Raw genomic sequence first — 21981 nt, forward strand, 5'->3', positions numbered from 1 at the left:
AGTGTCATTTTATGGCTTCGATCCAGTTTACCCAGAATTTGAACATCTGGTATCACCCAAACGGTTTCACACTTGAAAAAGCATTCTTTGCTTACAGAAAGCTCTTATATTTACAAAACAGGTATCAGTTTGTTTCCAATGTCTCATTTCTTATTCAAGTTATTTAGCCAAAAAGGCTTGCATATATTTGGAAGAAACAAAAGTTACCGAGTAGAGCACATTTTATACTTTAAGTAACGATGACATTGACCTAAGAAAACTAAAAATGTATCTAAGCCTTGGGCTCTATGCAAGATACCTAAGTACCAAATTTAGTGTAAAGTTTTATGTCTCTTTCCTGACTGAAGTTACTAATATTTTTTCTTCTGTTTTTAGCAAAGCTGTCCTATAGATACTATAGATATTGACCAAAAACAACGTAAAAGGCAACTGAACTTTGTTTGCAATTTTTGAATTCTAACACAGTGTCTATGTATATCTCACCCTTTGTTTTGGCTGCTTTTGTGAAACTAAGATTTATGTGCTATTTGAGATTACAGGAGATCGTCCTCAGCTTTATAAAAACATATATATGGAAGCCATAAGTAATGTGAACAGGATCGGAGAGGGGGATGGGGTGTGGAGGGGCGGTGCAGGATGTGAATGAGGGATACTTAGGTACAATATCTGGAAACTGAGCTGAATGTCAGGAAATACAAGAGTGTATGGTTCGGGGGCGGGGGCGGAATATTGGATGAGAAATACTAAGATACAATATCAAGAAACACAACTGAAAATAAAACAAATATAGGGGAGGACACAAGGTAGTGTATGTTAGAATGGGGCGCAGATAATGTAAGTTGGGGTACGGGATGTTAATAAGGGATACTAAGCTAAAATATCAAGAAACTGACTTGAAAGTAGAAAAAAGTACAGGGGCGGATACGGAGGTATCTGTGTGGCTGTTTATGGGTAGGGGTGGGGTGCGGGATGTGGATGTGGTATACTAATATACACTGTTAAGAAACTGTACTGAAAGGAAAAAAAGGGGGTTGGAGTGATCCCTGTGAGCTTGACCCCAAAATCGCAGGCATCTTCTAGTGGTACTTTGTCATTTTGTAAAGTTTGATAGCCGTAGCTGTTAAAATTTATGACGTACAATCCGGATATCATTTTAGTCTCCCAGTTACTGCGGCCTTGACCTTTGACATATTGAACCCCCAAACAGTCTACATGTAAAGTTTGAAAGTTGTAGCATCTATACTTTCCAACTTAAAGTTCGGAAACGGAAAGAAATAGAAATTCAGTAATGGCATCTGTGACTTTGATCTGTATGCCTCTGACCACAAATGCGACAGGAATATTATTCTAGCTTCTAGTGATACTGTGACTTAGAGTCCAGAAACAATTTTCAGTCTCCCGGTCATTGTGACATTGATCTGGACCAACTTACCCCAACAATATGAATTAGCCTCAAGTGGTGCTTAGTCATCCTGCAATGGTTGAACGCAGTAGCCAGTAAATTTTCTGCCTTAGAGTCCAGAAACGGATTATGTAAACGGATGGACGGATCGACAGGGTAACTGACGGACAGTTCGATTATCGTTTGCTAGTTTAAAGTATTTACAAGGTTAGCTTTTTGTCAAAGCTAGTCAGCGACCTGTTTTTTTTATGTTAAACATATTGGACTGAAAGATCTGTGAAGTACATAATACTGATATGCCATCGAACAGTTACATGTGCACAAAATAGAAACAAATTTCGTTTAGACAGAATCCCTTTGGGTTTATATATTGCTGTAGCTGGTTCTCAGCTTGCCAATGTAGTTGCAATTCAGGCGATTTTATCTTTTTATTAACATCGGTTAATTATTGAGAAATAAACTTTTTTTGCCTTTAAAATCAAATAGATCTTGTTTTGTGTCGCCTCCTCTGAATGGCCAAAGGTTTTATTTAGTTTGAATCTGTTGGTCGTAATGTGTTGGATATTTCTTTAAATCCAGTTAAATTACGTCTTCTAAAGTACTTGTTATACCGAATAGGAAGTGACTTCAGGCTCAGTGTTACATGCGAAGTAGTCCAAAATATAGTTTTATGTAGTTGCATGAGGAATAAGAGTCTACTCATAAGGATGCGGCAGTTTTATTTTTGGCTTAGTTGCTTATTGTATTGAGATAAGATCTAGGTCACTTCCATTGTGAATTTGCAGGTTTTAATTTATTCAGTGAGTAAATGTCTGCATACGCGTAATTGCCAAGCAGCAAATTTCACGGGAGCATTTTCAGAGGGTATTAATAGCGAGCTCGAAGAGCAGGCCCGAAGGGCCTGCTCGAGAATCGAGCTTTACGGTAACGCAAGTATACTTTCACACTTAGTGATGGATTTGAAAAGTTTCGTCGGAAGTTTTAAGAAAGCGCACCCTAGCGGACTGGTGCTCACAGGAAGTACTTCTTTCCGGAGTGAATACAGAACTTCATTCAATTGCTAAAAATTATTCATCATTTAACAATAATGAAAAAATGATTTCCAGTTGTTTGACAAAAGTATTGTTTTCATTTAAAAGATCAAGCATTGGCCAGAAAATGGAAAAAATGTCATAATAAGCAAAAAGAAACGGGAACGCGGTAATGACGTCACCGTGACACCGGCTTCCTATAAATTTTGCAACGTATGATATTCACTGTTATAGGTATGGTGACACTAAATGTAGACTTCTTCAGTGAATAGGTTCTCCTGAGTTCTTGTGACTAGTGAATAGTTTCTTTGTGACAAATAAATGATGCATACTATTTTTAGATAAATCCGATTTCTTTCAGCTCGCTTTGAGGCTTTGCCTTATTTCATATTATTTCATAACAGATTATGTTACTTGTATGTAAATAACATTTCAATATTTTTTAATTTTGGTAAAAAGACATGTTATACTAACTGGCTATATATGTTTTTCATATCGTTCAAATGCTCAACGTACTGAAAATGTGGTCTGCAGATAAAATTGTTTATATCAAATAAAGAAGGAACTGAATTAGTAATATATTATGTAACCTATATGTACAGAAAATTTTTCGTTCAAATTACATTTTGTATTTAAAGTTCACTGAAATCATATAGAAATTGGAGAGGATTTTCGGACCTTTTCAGTTACTTTAAAATTTCAGAAAATAAAATAATCAAGTCGACAGACTGCAAAACATAATTATAAACAAGTCAACGATGAAGGGATCAAAAGACGCAAAGAGGAAAATCCCTTCGGCAGCTCAAAACGACACTGGTTTTCAGCTTGCCAAAGCAATCGCAATTAAATGTAATTGCTTGCACAGAAAGCAAGCTAAAAACATCAATGGGGTTCGATGGCTTCGGTTTTTTTCGTTGTTTTTAAACAAAAATCCTATCGTAGTATCGTCTCGTCGAGACGGACCTGTCCGGAATCATATGGAAAACACTGCTTGTGTAGTCATGATTGTAACGGACACATCGTACAGTCAACCTGTTTATCAGTTCAAATATTCTACTATAATAATAAAGAACCATTGCCAAGGGTGCCAAACACTCGAGCAGTATTCTAGTTTGGGATGGGCATAGTTGTTACAAGCTTTTTTTAGTGTCCTTATTGTTTGTCTTGACATTTCTGCTAATGAAGCGGATAGTAAAGTTTTGCATGAGCTGTAGTTTTGTTAGAATGGGTCAAAAAAGGTATTTCGCGGCATCGATGTCTTTTAATTCAGCACCGTGCAGAATATTTGGGAAAATAGAAGCTCTAAAACACCTCATACTTGTAAGGGTTGAATTCCATGAACCAGTCCCAGTCGGCGCTGATCGTTTTGTTTGGTTAGGATATCTGATGAAGATGTGATTGTCATATATGCAATAGCACCGTCTACAAAAAAATTGCTTTGCTTAATTAGGAGGTCACGGTCGTTTATATACACGACGGAAATAAACATAGGTCAAAACAGAGCCTTTCTGGATCACCACATTACCACTTTCAATGTTGTCAAAAACGTCTTTATACATATTTCAAGTTGAAGTTGGGGTGGCGTAGACAAAACTTGTGAATTTAAATCCAATCTCTGACAGGTGCCGCTATTTTCAGGTAAGACTATGTAATGGTATAGTGTCCGTTTCATTTGCAGTCAGTTAAGTGCTGATACCATGTTCCTTCATGCAACCATGTGTGTGTAAAATAATACAATATACGGGTAGGTAATAGTTCCTTTATTTCTGATAAATTAATTGCAACATGAAAACATAATGCACATGTCCACCCATGACAATCTTAAAGTTTGAATTGAAGCATTTACCATATTAACATGCAATTCTCTTTGTTCAAGAGAAAATGTTCATATGTTTTAAGGCTCTAGAAGGAAATCATTAATTTTCTAGTCCACCCTGAGGTCGTATATATTTTGAGGCTTTATGTACTATAGTAAATATTATCAAGTTGCAAAATTTCGTTTTTCTAGACTTATTTCTGTTTTCTTCTTTCGGTCTATATTTACATATTACAGAATGTAAATAAAAGTTCAAGATAGCCTCATGTGTAATATCATTTTCCAAGTATTGGTCTATTTCCTTCTTGTCGTCGCAGTTAGGTAGATGTATTCTGTAACTGATTTACAACTTGGTCTGGGTCTTCACAACAACCTGCAACAAATGTAACGACAAACTTTAAATTCATCTTATCATTTTTGTAAGTTTGTCAGTTGTTTTGTATTTCCGGAGTAATGCAACGAAAATTGTAAATTAATCGTATCATTTTTGTAACTGTCAGTTGTTTTGTATTTCCGCTGTAATGCAATGGCTAACTTTAAATTCATCGTATAATTTTTGTAACTGTCAATTGTTTTGTATTTCCATTGTAATGCAATGACAAATTTTAAATTCATCGTATCATTATTGTAACTTTGTCAATTGTTTTCGTATCATTATTGTAACTTTGTCAATTGTTTTGTATTTCCGCTGTTAATGTGAAACGGGTACACATTACTCTGCGGGGTCTTGAGTTCAATCCCCGGGCGGGCCGTATGTTCTCCGATTTGACAAAAGACATTATGTCAGAAATCATTCGTCCTACACCTCTGATTCATGTAGGGAAATTGACAGTTACTTGCGGAAAACAGTTTTGTACTTGCACTGAATCCAGGAACACTGGTTAGGTTAACTGTCTACCGTTACATAACTGAAATACTGTTGAAAAACGGCAAGAAACCAAAAAAAAAAAAAAAAAAAAAAAAAAAAAACAACAAAAAAAAACGGACAAGCGTAAGCTTTATATGTGATAATTGTTACTTACGTTCTTCACCTCTGTGTACTGCTGTAGACCGTATTCTCCGCTGAAAATGAAAAAATAATGATTTAGTTTATTTTAGCTGATTCCTCCAAGTTCAAGGCGGTATTATACCAATAGTTTAGGCATACACCAAATATCTAAATCTCACTTAAAACGAATGTATATATAGTCATAAACTCAGTATCCGATTCAAAAAGGGTTTGTCTCCACTTTTTTTGGTCTAAGTATTATTATCACCTTATTTTAGTGCCGCATCATGCTACTGAATTCAAAGACAGGTCCATGGCTGCAATTTTGGTATAATTTTCAGCACATCTGAAATTCTTAAGTGAACTTAGAACGCAGGCCACCACACGGAATTGGATTTCATTTTTAACAGAGTTCTAAACGTGCCTCTGTGACTGCCAGTATTTTCTTGTATTGAAAGTGACACTCATGTGTCTAGTTAGTTCGTGATCTTTGAAAGGGATCCAAGTGTAAATTGCAGCCCTTGGAAATCGAGCTATTCAATGTAAGTGTTGCTACTTTGATTGTACAAGAGCGGACGCAGTGGTCAAGCGGAAACACTGTCTGACTACGAAACCAGGGTTGTGAGTTCGAGCTCCCGCACCTCCAACTAAAAATTCGTCGCCTTATTTCCACAATGCCGAAAGCTCATTTTTTTCAAAATTGAGATTTTAGTGTCATTAGGTAATACTATGTCTACATGACCTCTGTATAACAGTGAATTTGTGGCCTTGTAGAACTTGTATATACAGGCTAAGTTTTAGTTCAACAAGACTGTATTTAAAGTAGCTCAAAGTCAATGACACTCAAATCTTTAAACGTTGCTTCCCAAAACTATCAAAAACCTAGTTACGGCATTATGGAAATAAGGCGACAAATTCCTAACATTGGGATTAGAGTCCCGTGAATGGGTGCTTTACATCTGGCACGCTAAAGAACCAGCGAAGATCTTGGAATTGGAGCGTCTTCTGTATCTTGCACTGTCCTCCCATTAACATTACTAACAGTCTCGCCCACGCGACTATAAATAAGCTTACATATAAACAATTTGATTGTACTGAAGATCGGAGATTACTGAGTCATTCACGTCTCGCATTTAGTTCTGTGTCAGGGGTTATCAGATCTAACGCCCGATCGGGTCATTAGTAGGACAGATTTAACCTTACCTAACGAATAAAAATAAGTAACATTGAACTCATTTACATGTAAAGCAACAACGGAATGAAACAAGAGTTGTACGCGGACATGAACGCTAGACTATTCAACAGCCCTGTCGACTGATTTAACATAAAAGTTGAAAAATGGGCATACTTTTAAAAAAAATAAAAGCAAAATAGAGTTATGAAACCTGTGCAATGTAAGTCAGTTTATTACAGTGAATAAGTATATGACGTTTCAATCCATTCCCAAATAGTGGTTACTGAGGTACCAGCTTACATACAAAAACGTAACCAAATCTGGACGCCGACGCCGACGCCGACGCACGGGTGACTCTGATAGCTCTACCTATTCTTTGAACACTCGAGATAAAAAGGGCAAACTTACAGTTCTCTTCCGACACCTGACATTTTGAATCCACCAAATGGAGCAGCTGGAGAATTAGCGTTGTAACAGTTAACCCTGAAAATACAAATATTTTCATTAATGATGTTGAAATGCACATTTCCTATTAAAAGATGTACCTTAGTTTCTGAATATATAGTTTAATAACTGTGCTTTTAAAGCCTTCCAAACACCGACCCTTACCAAAGACCACAAAGACATTTTTACTAGCTTCAAGTGACTAAGAAATTTATCGTCCAATAAGAGGCGAATACCGAATGACGGTGGGAAAACGCCAGATATGAACTCTAAAGTATCTTTTTGAAGTTGGAGAAGAGCAAGGCATACCAAAAACATGACATTTATACATGTATAACAATACATGCATGGTCAATGATTATCTTGCAACTCTAGATTTGCAATACAAAGTCTCTTTTTTGAAGTTTGAGGAGAGCAAAGTATACCGGAAATACTTTATAGATACACGTATTTACTTCTGATATTTGTCACTTTAATCACAGATTTAATCGAGATGTCTTGTTAGATAAAAGGTATTTTTAAACGTACCATGCTGGACACGATTGTTTCTGCCTTTGCGACCAGTGTAGACCGATGATCAGCCTGCACTTCCGTGCAGTCTGATCATGTTCTACACTGTTCGCCATACAGTCAGTTCCATTTTGGTACGCACCCCTTTTAACATTTAATGGTACTGTCCAAATTGAAAGATGGATAAGTTCATTATAGAAATTAAGCAAGATAAGGTTTAAACGTACCATACGCTTCCTGCCTTAACCCTGCTTGTAAACGTCATAGCAGTATCTAAATCCTGTGTGAATATAGCAGCTGCCAGACCGTATTTTGTATCGTTAGCCCGTTGGATAACATCTTCCATATCCTTGAATTTAATTATCTGCTGGACTGGTCCGAAAATCTAAAAAAAAAAAAAAAAGAAAAAAGAAATTCACTCTGTTTGTTGGGATAATATAGCAATGCCAACAACGTACTTTCAACCATATTTTATCAATTTTTGTTGTGAAAATGTTTTTCACAAGCATTGTGCACTAGTTCAGTAAATAACACGCGGTTTCAATTGCTTTACAAAAAGTTCGTATGCCTGTCAAGTCTGACCCTGTGACAATAAAACATTAGAAACAAACGGCAAGCTACTAGTATGGGACAACCAAAAGGAAAACAGGCCGTTTTAACTGTAGCAGTTTTATTCGAAGTATTTCACCGATGTCATTAACTTTTCTACAAACCTCTTCTTTTCCTATTCTCATCTTCTCTGTTACGTCTGAGAAAACAGTTGGTTGCACGAAATACCCCTCTGTCCCTTGTCTGGCCCCACCACACTCCAGCTTTGCCCCGTCCTTCTTTCCACTTTCAATCATTTCAAGAACCTTGTTAAACTGTTCCTCGCTAACCTGAAATGTGCGATAATTCTCTGACAGACTTCAGTCTGGTGGATAAGTTATGTGATATTATTGAACTCGATATCTCGAACTCTCTTATCTATCTCGAAATTCCGGGTATCTCGAATACATGTTGAAGTCCCGTCCCGAAAACACATGCACAAAATTTCATTTTAAGTCGAACTTTGGTTATCTCAAAATAAACACCCGATCCCTTGGAATTCGAGTTTCAACTTAGTTTTACTTAATAACGATTTCTTTTAGCTTCGTGATCGATTTTCACGTCATTACACAAGAACAGAATGATTGTCGGAGTAGTACATGCATATACTTATTTTGCTTACACACTAATTTATTACCTGAGGTCCATATTCACTTTTCACATCATAGGGGTCTCCAATAGTCTTTGCCTTGGCACGTGCTACTGCTTTCTTGACAAATTCGTCATAAATATCCTCATGGACGTATGTTCGAGAGCCTGCCGTACAAACCTGCCCCATGTTGAAGAAAATAGCCTGGTGGGCCCACTCAACAACGACATCCACTGCAAAACATCAAGATTCATTTTCAAATCATATGTATTACAGACCACTCTTTTTAATTGTATTTCAGTAATAACCAATAAAAGCATATTAAAGGCAAGTTGAATAGACAGATGAAACAATAGAATGATTGGCTTTCATCAAGGTGTAGTAGAGAACACATGCCCGCCTAGGCATCAGTTCAGCAAACAGCGGCAGGAGGACGAGCTTAGAAGCTTTATCATGGCTTGGTCTTTCATCAGTTTATTATTTTTAGATCTGTATACTAGTAGAATGGTTCATTCTCTCCGAAATTAAATTACTGTTAATTCTGCTGTAAGCATTCCTTACAGTTAGCATCCTTCCAGACGACAAATGGACTTTTCCCGCCAAGTTCCAGAGTCACTCTCTTCAGATTGGACTTAGCAGCTGCCTGCATGATGAGCTGGCCAACCTGAAATAAAACAGCTAAATAATGATAACCAGTTACTAGCTATTCTGATAATGCCAATGAATATTAAAGTCAGTTAGTGTTCTCTTTATGTTTAGAGAAAGAATTAACGGATATTGAATTAAAACGTGAAGTCGTTGAAATATAATGGTTTACGTACTTCTCTCCTAGAAATATTACGTATACGGCGGTTGCATGTATACCGTTTTTTTTGTGTGAAAGGCAATAGCCTCTTCACTTGGACTAACTATAGGTTCATTTCGACTTAAATAGTGGCTTTTAAAGTCTAATGATATCGCTAACTAACTAAGTGCATAGAAACAACACTGTAGACCAGAACTTAAATTACAATGTATTATATAACCAGTAAGGGCCTTAATCACTAAAATACCAGTCGTCTTTATTATATGTATTAATAAGTTAATGGCAACAAAGAAAGAAGCGCGACGAACATTATTGATAATAAGCTACCCACAATTTTTAGGTAATAGACAATAGATTTACCTCTGTAGATCCTGTGAATGCTACTTTATTAATATCCGGATGTGAGGATATGGCTCCTCCGGCTGTAGGTCCATACCCGGGAACCACATTGACTACTCCTGCCGGGAATCCAGCCTAAAACGCATAACAATATATTTGTGAGAAAAAATGCTTGTTGCTCAAGAATATGCTAATTTTGTAAGTAAAATGTATCAGCCTTTTAACTTGCCAAAGACTAAAATTGATACACATTGGTACTGCAGAATGAAGTTTATTCAAAGCTGTATTTTCACATGTTACATTAGACCTATACAAAATTTATTATTGGCGTTCTACTTCTGTAAAACTTTATTACCTCCTTGATTAGCTGTGCCATATACAAGGCAGTGAGTGGAGTTTGTTCTGCAGGTTTGATCACCACCGTGTTGCCACAGGCAAGTGCTGGAGCAATCTTCCAAGCCATCATGGTTATAGGGAAATTCCACTGGAGTGAAGAAAACATATTGTTTTTAATATTGGTATAATGATAATACGTGTATGTCGTTAGATCGCGTAGTTTGATGTTTTTTATTGTTTATAGTAGTAATAAAAGTAGTATTAAAACCAGAAGTAGTAGTAGTGGTTGTTGTTGTTGTTGTTGTTGTTGTAATCAGTGTTGTTGAAGACCCCGCGTGGTCCTCCGGGAAATGATGGCGACTGGACAGAACAACAGACTTTCAGCAAGTCAGCCATATGGCTTCTTCACATACCGAGGTGGAGCCAGAGAATGTAGTTCGAGGTGAAATACCTTGATTTCTTTGCAAGGTACAATTTTCTCTTATGTTATGCGATTTATGCTCCATTATCAAACAGTTCTCGGCGTAATTTGCATAGGCTTCACCACAATACAGAGTTAGTTATTATCATCACCCTTAATCAGGTCACGATGTTGAATTGCTGTACGAATAATTACGCTCTTTTGCACAAGCAAAATGAGCTTTATTGAAAACAAAGCACGGTTCAGATGAAGTCTACATAAATGTTTGTCATACATACCGGAATAATTTGTCCACATACTCCTACTGGTTCGTGCCTCGTGTAACAGAAAAACGTTCCATCTAAAGAAATTATATTTTAAAATAAGTTCTAAGTTGCAAGGCGTGTGTTAGTCTATACATATTAAATAAAAACAGCGAAACGAGAGACGCGTACAAACGGGTAACATAAAAATTTTAATACAAAATTAAAAAACAATGCATTCTGTGTTTTTAAATTTAAAGTTTTAAAGGAATCTGCTTAAAACTATCATGAAGGACAAAATCTTAACATAGCAGGCGTCGCACAAAGAATTTAAAGCATCTCTAGAAAAAAAAACTCCACAAAAAGCACATTTTTTACGAATGTTGGATGCGTTCAAAGTCAAGGTTAGAGATGTTATACATTGTAGTTGCAACTAACAGATGGAAACTTCGAAGGCTAAACATATGATCACAAGGAGTTGAATTATCGTTAATAGAAACAAGAACATTTGTTTTTAAAGAAGAGGTTGTCGAAGTCTGTTACTTGATAGGCCAGTCTTAGAAACTGCTTTTGGAATTAATTGCCAAAAAAATTACTAAATCGGACATGTAAAAGTTTTAAGTTGTAAGGCAGTCAGTTATAGGTTGAACACCTGTACTCACCTATAGGTATGGTTTTCCCCTGTATTTTATCAGTCCAGCCGGCATAGTACCTGAGTGTATTGATCGTTGCTGTCATATCTATATAGAAGGAGTCTTTGAATGGTTTACCATTGTCTAAAGTTTCCAAACTCTGTTAAGCAAGGAAAAAAATGTTAAATAGATAAAGCAAAACAATAAATGAATAAATGAGCCGAGCCATGAGAAAACCAACATAGTGGCTTTGCGACCAGCATGGATCCAGACCAGCCTGCGCATCCGCACAGTCTGGTCAGGATCCATGCTGTTCGCTTTCAAAGTCTATTGCAATTAGAGAAACTGTTATCGAACAGCATGGATCCTGACCAGACTGCGCGGATGCGCAGGCTGGTCTGGATCAATGCTGGTTGCAAACCCACTATGTTGGTATTCTCATGGCGTGGCTCAAATGATTGTTGATTCAGTGTCTATGTTTTAGGATGTTTTCTGTAATTACTGAATTATATTTAAGTCAATTGTGCTAGTAAGTTTCTTCTCCGGGGACCCGGAATGTCAGAAAAGAAGACTGATGACCCGCATCGAATATAGAATCTGACGGCCATGATGTCAGTGTCACATGAAAATTTGACTTCGGGATAAGAGGTAGTTTGTCTTATAGGATATGTACATTGAAATCCTTTTTTAAAGCGTTTAACGCCATTCTAGGTGTACATGCGATACAGTTAATGCACTAAGAGGAAAATATTTTTACTTATATAGCCTATTCAAAATATGAAAAGCAAAACATAGTAATATTGACTTCCTGTCGACATACAGTCGTCGAGAATGAGTGGTACCATATTTGATCTACTATTTTTTCAGAATCGAATCTACATGTGTTGTTACATTTAATTCCAAACGCTTTAACGACTATGTTATGCACAGAATGATTCTGTAGACGTCTACGCACTTGAAAATTATTCCATGGGATGTGTAACCTCTATACACGTTGACGTCATACACGTTGACGTCATACACGCTATACATGGATCAAGAAATAATATCTTCCCGCTGAATCCACGTTTTTTACTTAAAAATATATTAGAATAGAAATCATATAAAGCATACTGAACCACGTTTATTATATTAAACACGGCAATTTGTTATACAGTCAATGCCGTCTATAATAATTCACTCGTGAAATAATTGAAGCATGCCTCATATTATTCCCAAATTAAATGCTTAAGAAAAGTCGAAAATATGAAAAAATGCTCAACAGGAAATGCATAATACAGGATATTCCCTGATATAATATTCTACTCACAGCAATGTAAATTCTATCTCGCTCAATAAGATCGGCAAGTTTGTTTAAAAGCACTCCTCTTTTGCTGGCGTCCGTTTTTTGCCATGCCGAGCCGAACTCAAAGGCCTTCTTAGCCGCATCAACTGCCTTGTCAATGTCTGCCTGAAGTAGGAAATAGATGAAATCAGTTTTGTTGTGTGTTTCGATTTTGTTTTCCATCTTACTTAGAACACAATAAATAAAAAGTTTAGAAAGTTTTACGTCAAAGTTGCAGTAACATTAGGTAAAGGACTTGGTTATTTGAAAATCAGTCAGTATTTCTAAAAATGTCTCTCATTATCTCTGACATTATTATTTTATCATTTCTTATGTCCATCCAGGGATAAAGACCAACCTTGCTATGTTAACGTTTATGTAAGTTGCACCGAAATATCCCTTGTTTGTTAGATATAGTAAAGTATTTCGTAAGCTGGAATAAAATATCAAATATAACATTTTCATTTAAACCTGCGGCCATGCAAGCTCGGATACTGAAAATAATGTAATGGTAGTTACCTTATCACCCTCTTGAACATCACAGATTTTCTTGCCATTCGTCGGATTTATCGTCGGGAAGGTCTTCCCGCTGGCAGAGTTTACCCATTCATTATTGATGAAAATCTGAATCAGATAAAGGGTCACAATTACATTAGAAAGGACCTCTGTGACTAAGCAGTTTTCCACTGTGAGTCTCTTAAGGATTAAATATCAAATTCTTTCATGTGGAGTATTCACCCAGCTGGCTTGTGGAAGCTCGATGGGACGGTCTGAACTGATCAACGCATCTACGCTATTACAAGCTAGGAAGTTGTAAGGCCAGGTGCCGTGACTGACAGTGATACCACATATCGAGGGTTCAACGCAATAAGGGCGTATCTACATATAGTTATTATATGTAGATACGCCCTTATTGCGTTGAACCCTCGATATATCATGGTAGTTTGGGTATTTCCCGACCTGCGTACCACATTTTTTTTACCCTGACGAGAAAACTATATAGAAATTGCTTTACTAGGAATACAGTATTTATTTTGAAGTTTACAACTTTTACTGTTTTTTGCTGAAGTATCATTTTAACTTCCTTATTTCTTAACTGTGTTATATAACGAATAAATGTAAAACATGGTAATAAGAAAGTGAAGTATTAAACAAGAAAAACATTCAACAAGCAATGTTAGATATAAACAAGAGCTCTGTCAAGCGGGGCAATATACGCCCGAAGGGTTACATCAGAGGATGGAAGCAAAATTTAACGAACCTGACTGTTAAAGCCCAAAGGACAGGAACAACAAAGGGAAGAAATTCCCCCCAAAAATCTAAGTCCACAATAAAATCTTTACCAGGTACAGGTATGTCAAAATACCCCTACAAATTGGAGGTAACATCCATGTTGTACCACAGAAAAGTGGTCTCGGTGTTTCCCTACGGCCAATAATAAAAAGGTTCCAAAATAAGCTATTTATAGTAATATAAAAGGGAAGTAATTCAAAATAATTATTGCAATGCAGAGCAATATACACAAAGCAAAGTCATATATGACCTTTGAACCCTAAGTGTGACCTTGACTTTGAAGTGAGTCATCCAAAACATGCGCTCAGCATGTTGTCTTGGTGTGGTGAACATTTGTGCCAAGTTTCTTAGAAATCCTTCAAGTAGTTCAAGAGTTACAGAGCGGACACAATACAAACTGATATGACCTTTGACCCCTAAGTGGGACCTTGACCTTGAAGCGAGTCAACCGAAACATACGTTCTGCACGTCGTCTTGGTGTGGTGAACATTTGTACCAAGTTTCTTTGAAATCCTTCAAGCAGTTCAAGAGTTACAGAGCGGACACAAAACAAACTGATATGACCTTTGACCCCTAAGTGTGACATTGACCTTGAAGCGAGACATCCTAAACATGCGCTCTGCACGTCGTCTTGGTGTGGTGAACATTTGTACCAAGTTTCTTTGAAATCCTTCAAGCAGTTCAAGAGTTACAGAGCGGACACAAAACAAACCGATATGACCTTTGACCCCTAAATGTGACCTTGACCTTGAAGCGCCACATCCTAAACATGCGCTCTGCACGTCGTCTCGGTGTGGTGAACATTTGTGTTAAGTTTCTCTGAAATCCTTCAAGCAGTTCAAGAGTTACAGAGCGGATACGAAATTGCTAACGGACGGACGGACGGACACCCGGGGTATAACATAATACGTCCCTTCGGGCGTATAAAAAAGTACAATACAGTGTAGTAACATTTAGTCTGCCATAATTTGATTTACCACTTGAAAACTCCAGACATAAATATATCGAGCCAATATCTTTGTGAGACGAAAATTCTAATGACACATAAAGCTGAGTGGAGGAGATGGCGAACTACATAATCTACAGAAGAACTATCTTTGAGCATTCTAAAGTTGTTGGTCGAGATTATTTTAGCATTTGTTGAAATATAGGTTTAGCAATACTTCTGCATCGAAGAAAAAGGTCACAAAAGCGGGTTTACCATTATTAAGAGGTAGTCTTATTAGCGGCTGTTTATATACCTTTCTGGTCGCCTGTTCCCATCAGTATATCTTTCTGTGCATGTGGGCACATATATTAAATTGAATTTAAATGTAAAATATTTACATATAAAAGCTGTTAAAAATGCTGACGCTTAATAAAAAAATGAGCCGCACCATGAGAAAACCAACATAGTGCGTTTGCAACCGGCATGGATTCAGACCAGCCTGCGCATCCGCGCAGTCTGGCCAGGATCCATGCTGTTCGCTAACGGTTTCTCTAATTGCAATATGCTTTGAAGGCGAACAGCATGGATCCTGACCAGACTGCGCGGATGCGCAGGCTGGTCTGGACCCATGCTGGTCGCAAACGCACTATGTTGGTTTTCTCATGGCGCGGCTCAAAATTATCTGTAAAGGTCATTTACTTACTAGTGGATGATATCAATTTATCGCAAATCATCAAGAATGTGTCTTTACGTTACCGTTTTAATCGTAATTCACCATAACAAGGACTTCTAAGTACGTTCTAATCAGATTAAAATGTTCATATCTCTTGCGGACATTGTGATGTTTAATGTATATATCCCTATAGTACCAGGACAAAACCTCGAGTCTTGGGTTCGAGTTACAGGTATCACCGCACAATTACACTACCTGTAATATTTTGCGGTAAACGCGACTGTACTTTCTTTAATATTCCGAAATTTGTGATCGAACTTCATTCTGTAGGTCACATGAAATAATAATTTGGAAATGTCTAAAAGTACAGTATGTTCCAAAATAATCTTTCATTCAACGATTTTAAACATATTACAACCATAAAAAGTGTGGAATACTCGTAAGCTTTCAAGTACTTGGACAGTGTATTAACATCGTTAATAATGTCGCGCTTTATGAAAGAAAGCAAACAATGATAATGTATGTATACACTCACTCTATAGGTTAAATAAATATACAAATGTATAGGACAGAGCTCGAATATAGTCGGACTAAATTCTGACCTCAGAATATAATACGATCACTATTTTTCATTTAGATGTACTTAGGTCTTATAGTTCCTACGATATCACCAAACGAAAATTACACGAAATCTCCCTGTATTGCGGAAACGTACATGAAAAGCCTATGTACGATGTAAAAGTATTGCCTGACAAAATCGCAGGATAACAAAGAATTTACTTTAATTCCCATTTTATGATGAAGTGATTACTCGTATAAACTATATTGAAATATTTTCTCTGTGAGTCGCGCGAAGACTTGCTGGTAAAGAAGTCTGTAAAAACTGCATACAATCTGCAAAAAAGGTTCCCGAAAGTTAGTTTTAAAAAAGGCATAAAAATTAGTTTACGATTCAGACGAAATATGTATGTATTTTTTTTCCTATAAAAACGCGTACCTGTGTATATTTTATTTCCGGATCCTTAATGGCTGGCGGTGGAGGTGGAAGTTGAGCCATGGCTTATCTGTCTTGCCGTCAACACTGAAACTTGCCAACTGTGGCTAAATAATTTATATCAGTCTAAAGTAGGATATATTGTATTGATAACAGCGTTTATCTTTATCTCGTGGCGATATTTAGAACACAAAGTAAAACACTCTTCAAGGTGGCCATAAATCTATGGATTTGGGGATTGGAGATTAGGAACATAGTTGAACTTAATTAATTTTTTTGAAAATACATGTATTATCATATACAGTACAGTCATGCGGATTAAATTGAAAAAGAGTCGTGTATAAAGCAGATATGGTTGCCAAATTTTGCAATTTTGCCATTGCGTTTCGTCGTCCTTTACCATAAGACTGGCTTAAACTCTTTGCGATATTCGTTATTATTCCAATTAAAAAATTGATTGTTATCTAAAGTTTTCCATGTAAGCTTTTTAAAAAATTTCTTTCCCTGTACACGTGTACGTGATGTGTATACGATTTTAATGCATCAGCAAGGTATATTTCAATTGTTTCAACCACAGTAGCCTGGAGGTATGGCATTTAAATATTGTTTACTTACTATATAGATACCATACAATTCTGTGTTCAGACCCCTTTTTTTCGTTCATATGAGATGACTCCTAATCTATTCAAATTTTGTATAATTATGTCCCTTTTCTTCTCAAAACATTGGATAATCAGAGCGTAATGACTGAAAACAAATTAAAAAAGATTATGTAGTCGGTAACCAACACATTTTTTGCTGGGATAAATAAAAATTGAAAAACATTTGTAAAAAGTATATCAAAGCACTAATCAGTTGGGACCTCGAGGCATAATGTTTTTGCCTATTGATAAAGAATATCTATTACACGGCTGCTTATATAAAGAGAAACTTTGAAGAAGAAAAAACACTTTAATTTTAAGTCTGATGTCATGTTATAAAACACTTATTGAATGGAATGGCTTGCTAGTTATCGGACCTCGGGTAAATATTTTTTTACGATTGAAAGGAAATTCGCTTATTGATATTACAGTGCATTCGCGATGCTACGAATCGCAATTTAACGAACTACCGGTATACTACGAAAAGGTGTTCTGGTCCCGGCTGCTTTCCTTCTTATTTCTATGTAACAAAGTCGCGGTTTTACGAAAATACAATTTTACGAAAAATGCGCTCCTACGAATGTATTGTTTTGCTCTTTAAGCCTGTTTTCAGTTTGTTTTAGTTGCGATTTTACGAATACCTGTATCGTCTAAGTTTTCACACCTTTCATAACAGCGTGAAAATGCTATAGAGTGGAAAGTGTCACTATAATTTAGCTGGGTGTAAACAGTTATTAAAGTGTGAAAGCTTAGTAACTAAATTCGAAACACATACATTGTATACTATGACACAATTTAGTGGTTAATTTTTTCTCCTATGACTATCCGACCGGATGGCATACCAGTCACACTTGCTTCGATATCTTTACGTCTCAAACATCTCTGCATAAAGAAAATGAAAAAAAAAAATATTTAAGTCCTGATCGTCTGTATATTCTCGTTTTATTATACCAACCAATGCAGTAAAGGGTAGCTGAGGGTATCGGTATATGTACCCTGTATATGTTTCATGTACAGTGAATAAAAAGTGAAGGAAAAAAAACGTTTTATATTCTAGATACCATCTGAGTTCAGATTCGAATAAGATTTGATGTAAACCCAGATGTACATATAAAATCGGTATACATGTACTCCGATAAGAAAATCACACGTTTAAATATCACAAGTTACGACGTGTAGATTTTAAGGTGCTGTATAGCGAAATTTCCTATGCTGCGCTCGAACGAAAATGCGATATTACGAAAAAAAAAAAAACGGCCGGTCCCTTGGCTTTTCGTAGGATCGCGATTGTACTGTATATCTTGACTCCAAATAGACATTTCATCGCTCCATAATTTACTTGACTAAATACAAAATTTCGGACCTCTTCGAACCTCGGGGCTAAATAGCTTTAACTATTGGTCGGCAATACATTAAATAAGTCTATAATATGGCGATTTTGACTAAAGTTATTTCTCCCTTTCGTGTTGTTAGAAATCTTTCAATTTATTGTAATTGTTTGAGATCATATGAACATGTACATTCAGTGTAAGATTCATGAAATTTGCTTAAGAAATCTAGTCTTCAGAATATTTACAAAATGTAAAACGAAAATTTGAAGTAATTCAAGCTAATGATTCTGGCTCGGAATAACAATCTCACCTTTTAGGAAATAGTCTATAATGCGTTGAAAATATGGAATATACCAGTTTTGACCAATTTAACTTATAGGTGAATAATGGAAACTAGCGAAAAACAACAAATCAATATTGCGATATTTACAAGAATTTATATGGCATATAGTCTTGTTTTCTACTCACATTTACTTACTAGTGGATGTTTGATATGGGGCCGTGCTCCAAAATCGGAGTTCACAGGACACATGTATGCTTAGCATTACTTCATCCATCTCTCCTTCTTTTATGGGAAAGGCGTCAGTTATTGAAAGCCCTCGGACAGTAACGGTACAAAATGTGCAATAATAGCAAGAAATCACAACCAAACTGTATATAAATCAGTAACAAAAAACTTCTGTAATGTCATATGTCATGATTATGATTATTCTTTCATTCATTTGTTTAAAATATTTCAGTATTAACAATAACAATTCAGATAAATCAACAACTAGATTTGTGGTCTGTAACTTTTAAAAGTCTAATGCTAAATAGGAAATAGAAATTTAATTATAGGTAATAAAAAGCAAAACAACAATCTAGCTATTTACATTTATATGGCAAGAATTAACTAGTTGTGTATGGGGGAAACATTAAGACAATATGCTTAGATTACTTACATTTTCTTTTATGAAAGTGGTCAGTTATGAAAGCCTGGGTCGGTACAAAATTGCAATATCAGAAATCACAACCAAACTATTAAATCAGTACAAAACTTCTGTAATGTTATGATCATGAAATTTTCTTTCATTCATTGTTTAAAATTTCAGTATAAAAACAAATCGAAATCAACCAGTAGATTTGTAGTCTGTAGATAACATAGAATAAAAGAAAAAAAACCCCGCCTAATATATCAGTACTAGTTATAGAACATACTAAATTGTGACCTTTCAAGAGTTCAGAATAGGGAACCGTCCTAAAAGTTAGAACGGATCGGATTTATACTCAAAGGAGATGGTGATACAAATTTCTCTTAAATATATATTATCTAGAACAGAATGATATGACGAGAGGAGGATACACTGAATGGTCTTCGTGATTCCAAAGTCAAGGAGACTATTCGACCGCCACATACTTTTGGTATGATTGTAAATAACAAGAGCACCGCCGAGCGGGGCAATATACGCCCGAAGGGTTATATCAGAGGAAGATGGGTGTACTTGACTGTTGAAGCCCAAAGGACAGGAACAATAAAGGGAAGAAATTAAAAAATAATGTTTAAGTCTACAGAAAAAAATTCTAAGTCCACACAAAAAATCCTTACCAGGTACAGATATTTCAAATAAACCTCCTAAAATTGGATATACCATCCATGTTGTACCACAGAAAAGTAGTCTTGTTTTTTTTTTCTACGGACAGTAATAAAAAGGTTTCAAAATAAGCTATTTATAGTAACATAAAAGGGAAGTAATTTCAATAAAACTTATTGTAAGTGAACAAAAAAGGGATTTGCCAAATAAAAACAAGAGCACCGCAATGCAGAACAATATACACACAAAACAAAGTCAAATGGCATTTGACCCCTAAGTGTGACCTTGACCTTGTTGCGAGCTATCCGAAACATACGCTCTGCACTTCGTCTGGATGTGGTGAACATTTGTGCCAAAATCTTTAAAATCAAGCAGTTCAAGAGTTACATAGCGGACACGAAACAAACTCATAGGACCTTTGACCCCTAAGTGTGACCATGACCTTGAAGCGAGCCATCCAGAACATGCACTCTGCACGTTGTCTCGATGTGGTGAACATTTGTGTCAAGTTTTATCGAAATCCTTCAAGGGGTTGAAGAGTTCCAGAGCGGACATGAAATTGCTAACGGACAGACGGACGGACAGACACCGGGGGTATAACATAATACGTCCCTTCGGGCGTATAAAAATCCGTAAGATCAGTTGGAAGCATAGAACGCTAACAAGCACATATATATATCGTTAACATAACGTTAATTACTCACAATTAACTTTTACTGTTTGATTTTATCATTAATTAAGTGTTGTTTTTTTCAAAGTGATTGGGAGCTCTTAAGATATAAATTTTGGGTCTCTGTGGTCTAGAAGCTAAGGTCGCTGACTTCAAATTACTTGCCCGTCACCAATGTGGGCTCGAGCCTCATTTTGGGCGTAGAATTCTTCATGTGAAGAAGCCATCAATGTAGCTAACGGAAGGTCGGTGGTTCTACCGAGGTGCCCGCCTGTTATGAACTAATGTCCGGAGGGGCGTCCGTGGTCTTCCTCCGCCACCAAAAGCTGGACATACAATCTATCTATAACTGTGTCGGTGTGACGTGAAACCTAATAAAACAACAACAACAACAACAACAACAACAACCCCCACCCCCCCAAAAAAACCCCCAACAAATAAGATATACATTTAGCGATATATGAATATAACTACAATTCAAATAATGCAACATTGCACATTTTTGACATATTTAACACTTTAAAACCCAGGAAAAGCAGGTATGAAAATCTCTCTCTCACTCTTTTTACAGCTATAGTGTATGGGAAATAACTTCAGTTAAACGGTTTGTTAACAAAGAAAATCTGGTAATGTCCCTATAATCGTATATTTCTGCATCTTATAAATGTGCATAGTACCAATCTTCACCACATGAAAAAAAAGCAATAGAGCCAAAAATGACATATACATGACTTTCTTTATTATCGCACCCTTTTTGGAGTATGAAAAATACATGTGGAATCATTTTTAAAGATTTACAGATCAACCTTTAGAATTATAAAATGTTTATTTTGAGCTGGTATACTGTAAAATACCAACTTTGTACTATAATAAGATAGGAGCCCTTAATTCGGAAAGCAAGAATCTGGGACCTTTAATGAGGGTATACAGTAATTTACAGATTATTTAAGTCAATGAACCATCTAATCGTTATTATATTATTATATTATTTCAAGCTTTTTACCAGAGCTTGACGGCAGTGGAAGTTTGGAGGTCAATGACCTCTTCAATGCGTACAAGTTTGAAATTGAAGAATGTTGTGTAAAAACATTGCCTCAAAACGAGTGTTTGTCGACCACATTATTAAAGTCTGCCTTGACGGTTGAGAAGAAAAGAATCCAGAAATCAACTGTGACCCTGTACACTACCCAGTAGGGGAAACTTCCCGATCGGGAAATTATTTATGGGTTTTTCCCTACT

General features: G+C 36.3%; 1 protein-coding gene across 1 annotated transcript; it reads right to left on the bottom strand.

Moving 5' to 3' along the window:
• Positions 1-4178: 4178 nt before the first annotated feature.
• LOC123566425 (aldehyde dehydrogenase 1A1-like) lies at positions 4179-16684 on the bottom strand. The gene is made up of 14 exons (XM_045360484.2): positions 16533-16684; positions 13161-13265; positions 12627-12767; positions 11348-11477; positions 10722-10783; positions 10042-10170; positions 9708-9821; positions 9104-9206; positions 8591-8775; positions 8079-8243; positions 7593-7750; positions 6820-6894; positions 5272-5311; positions 4179-4622 (listed from the first exon to the last, which is right to left on the bottom strand). Exons 1-14 carry the CDS (start codon positions 16590-16592, stop codon positions 4593-4595), a joined length of 1497 nt encoding a protein of 498 aa, XP_045216419.2. The 5' UTR covers positions 16593-16684; the 3' UTR covers positions 4179-4592.
• Between the last annotated feature and the right edge of the window lie 5297 nt (positions 16685-21981).

Source organism: Mercenaria mercenaria, chromosome 8 (assembly GCF_021730395.1).
Source record: "Mercenaria mercenaria strain notata chromosome 8, MADL_Memer_1, whole genome shotgun sequence".
Classification (NCBI taxonomy): Eukaryota; Metazoa; Mollusca; class Bivalvia; order Venerida; family Veneridae; genus Mercenaria; species Mercenaria mercenaria.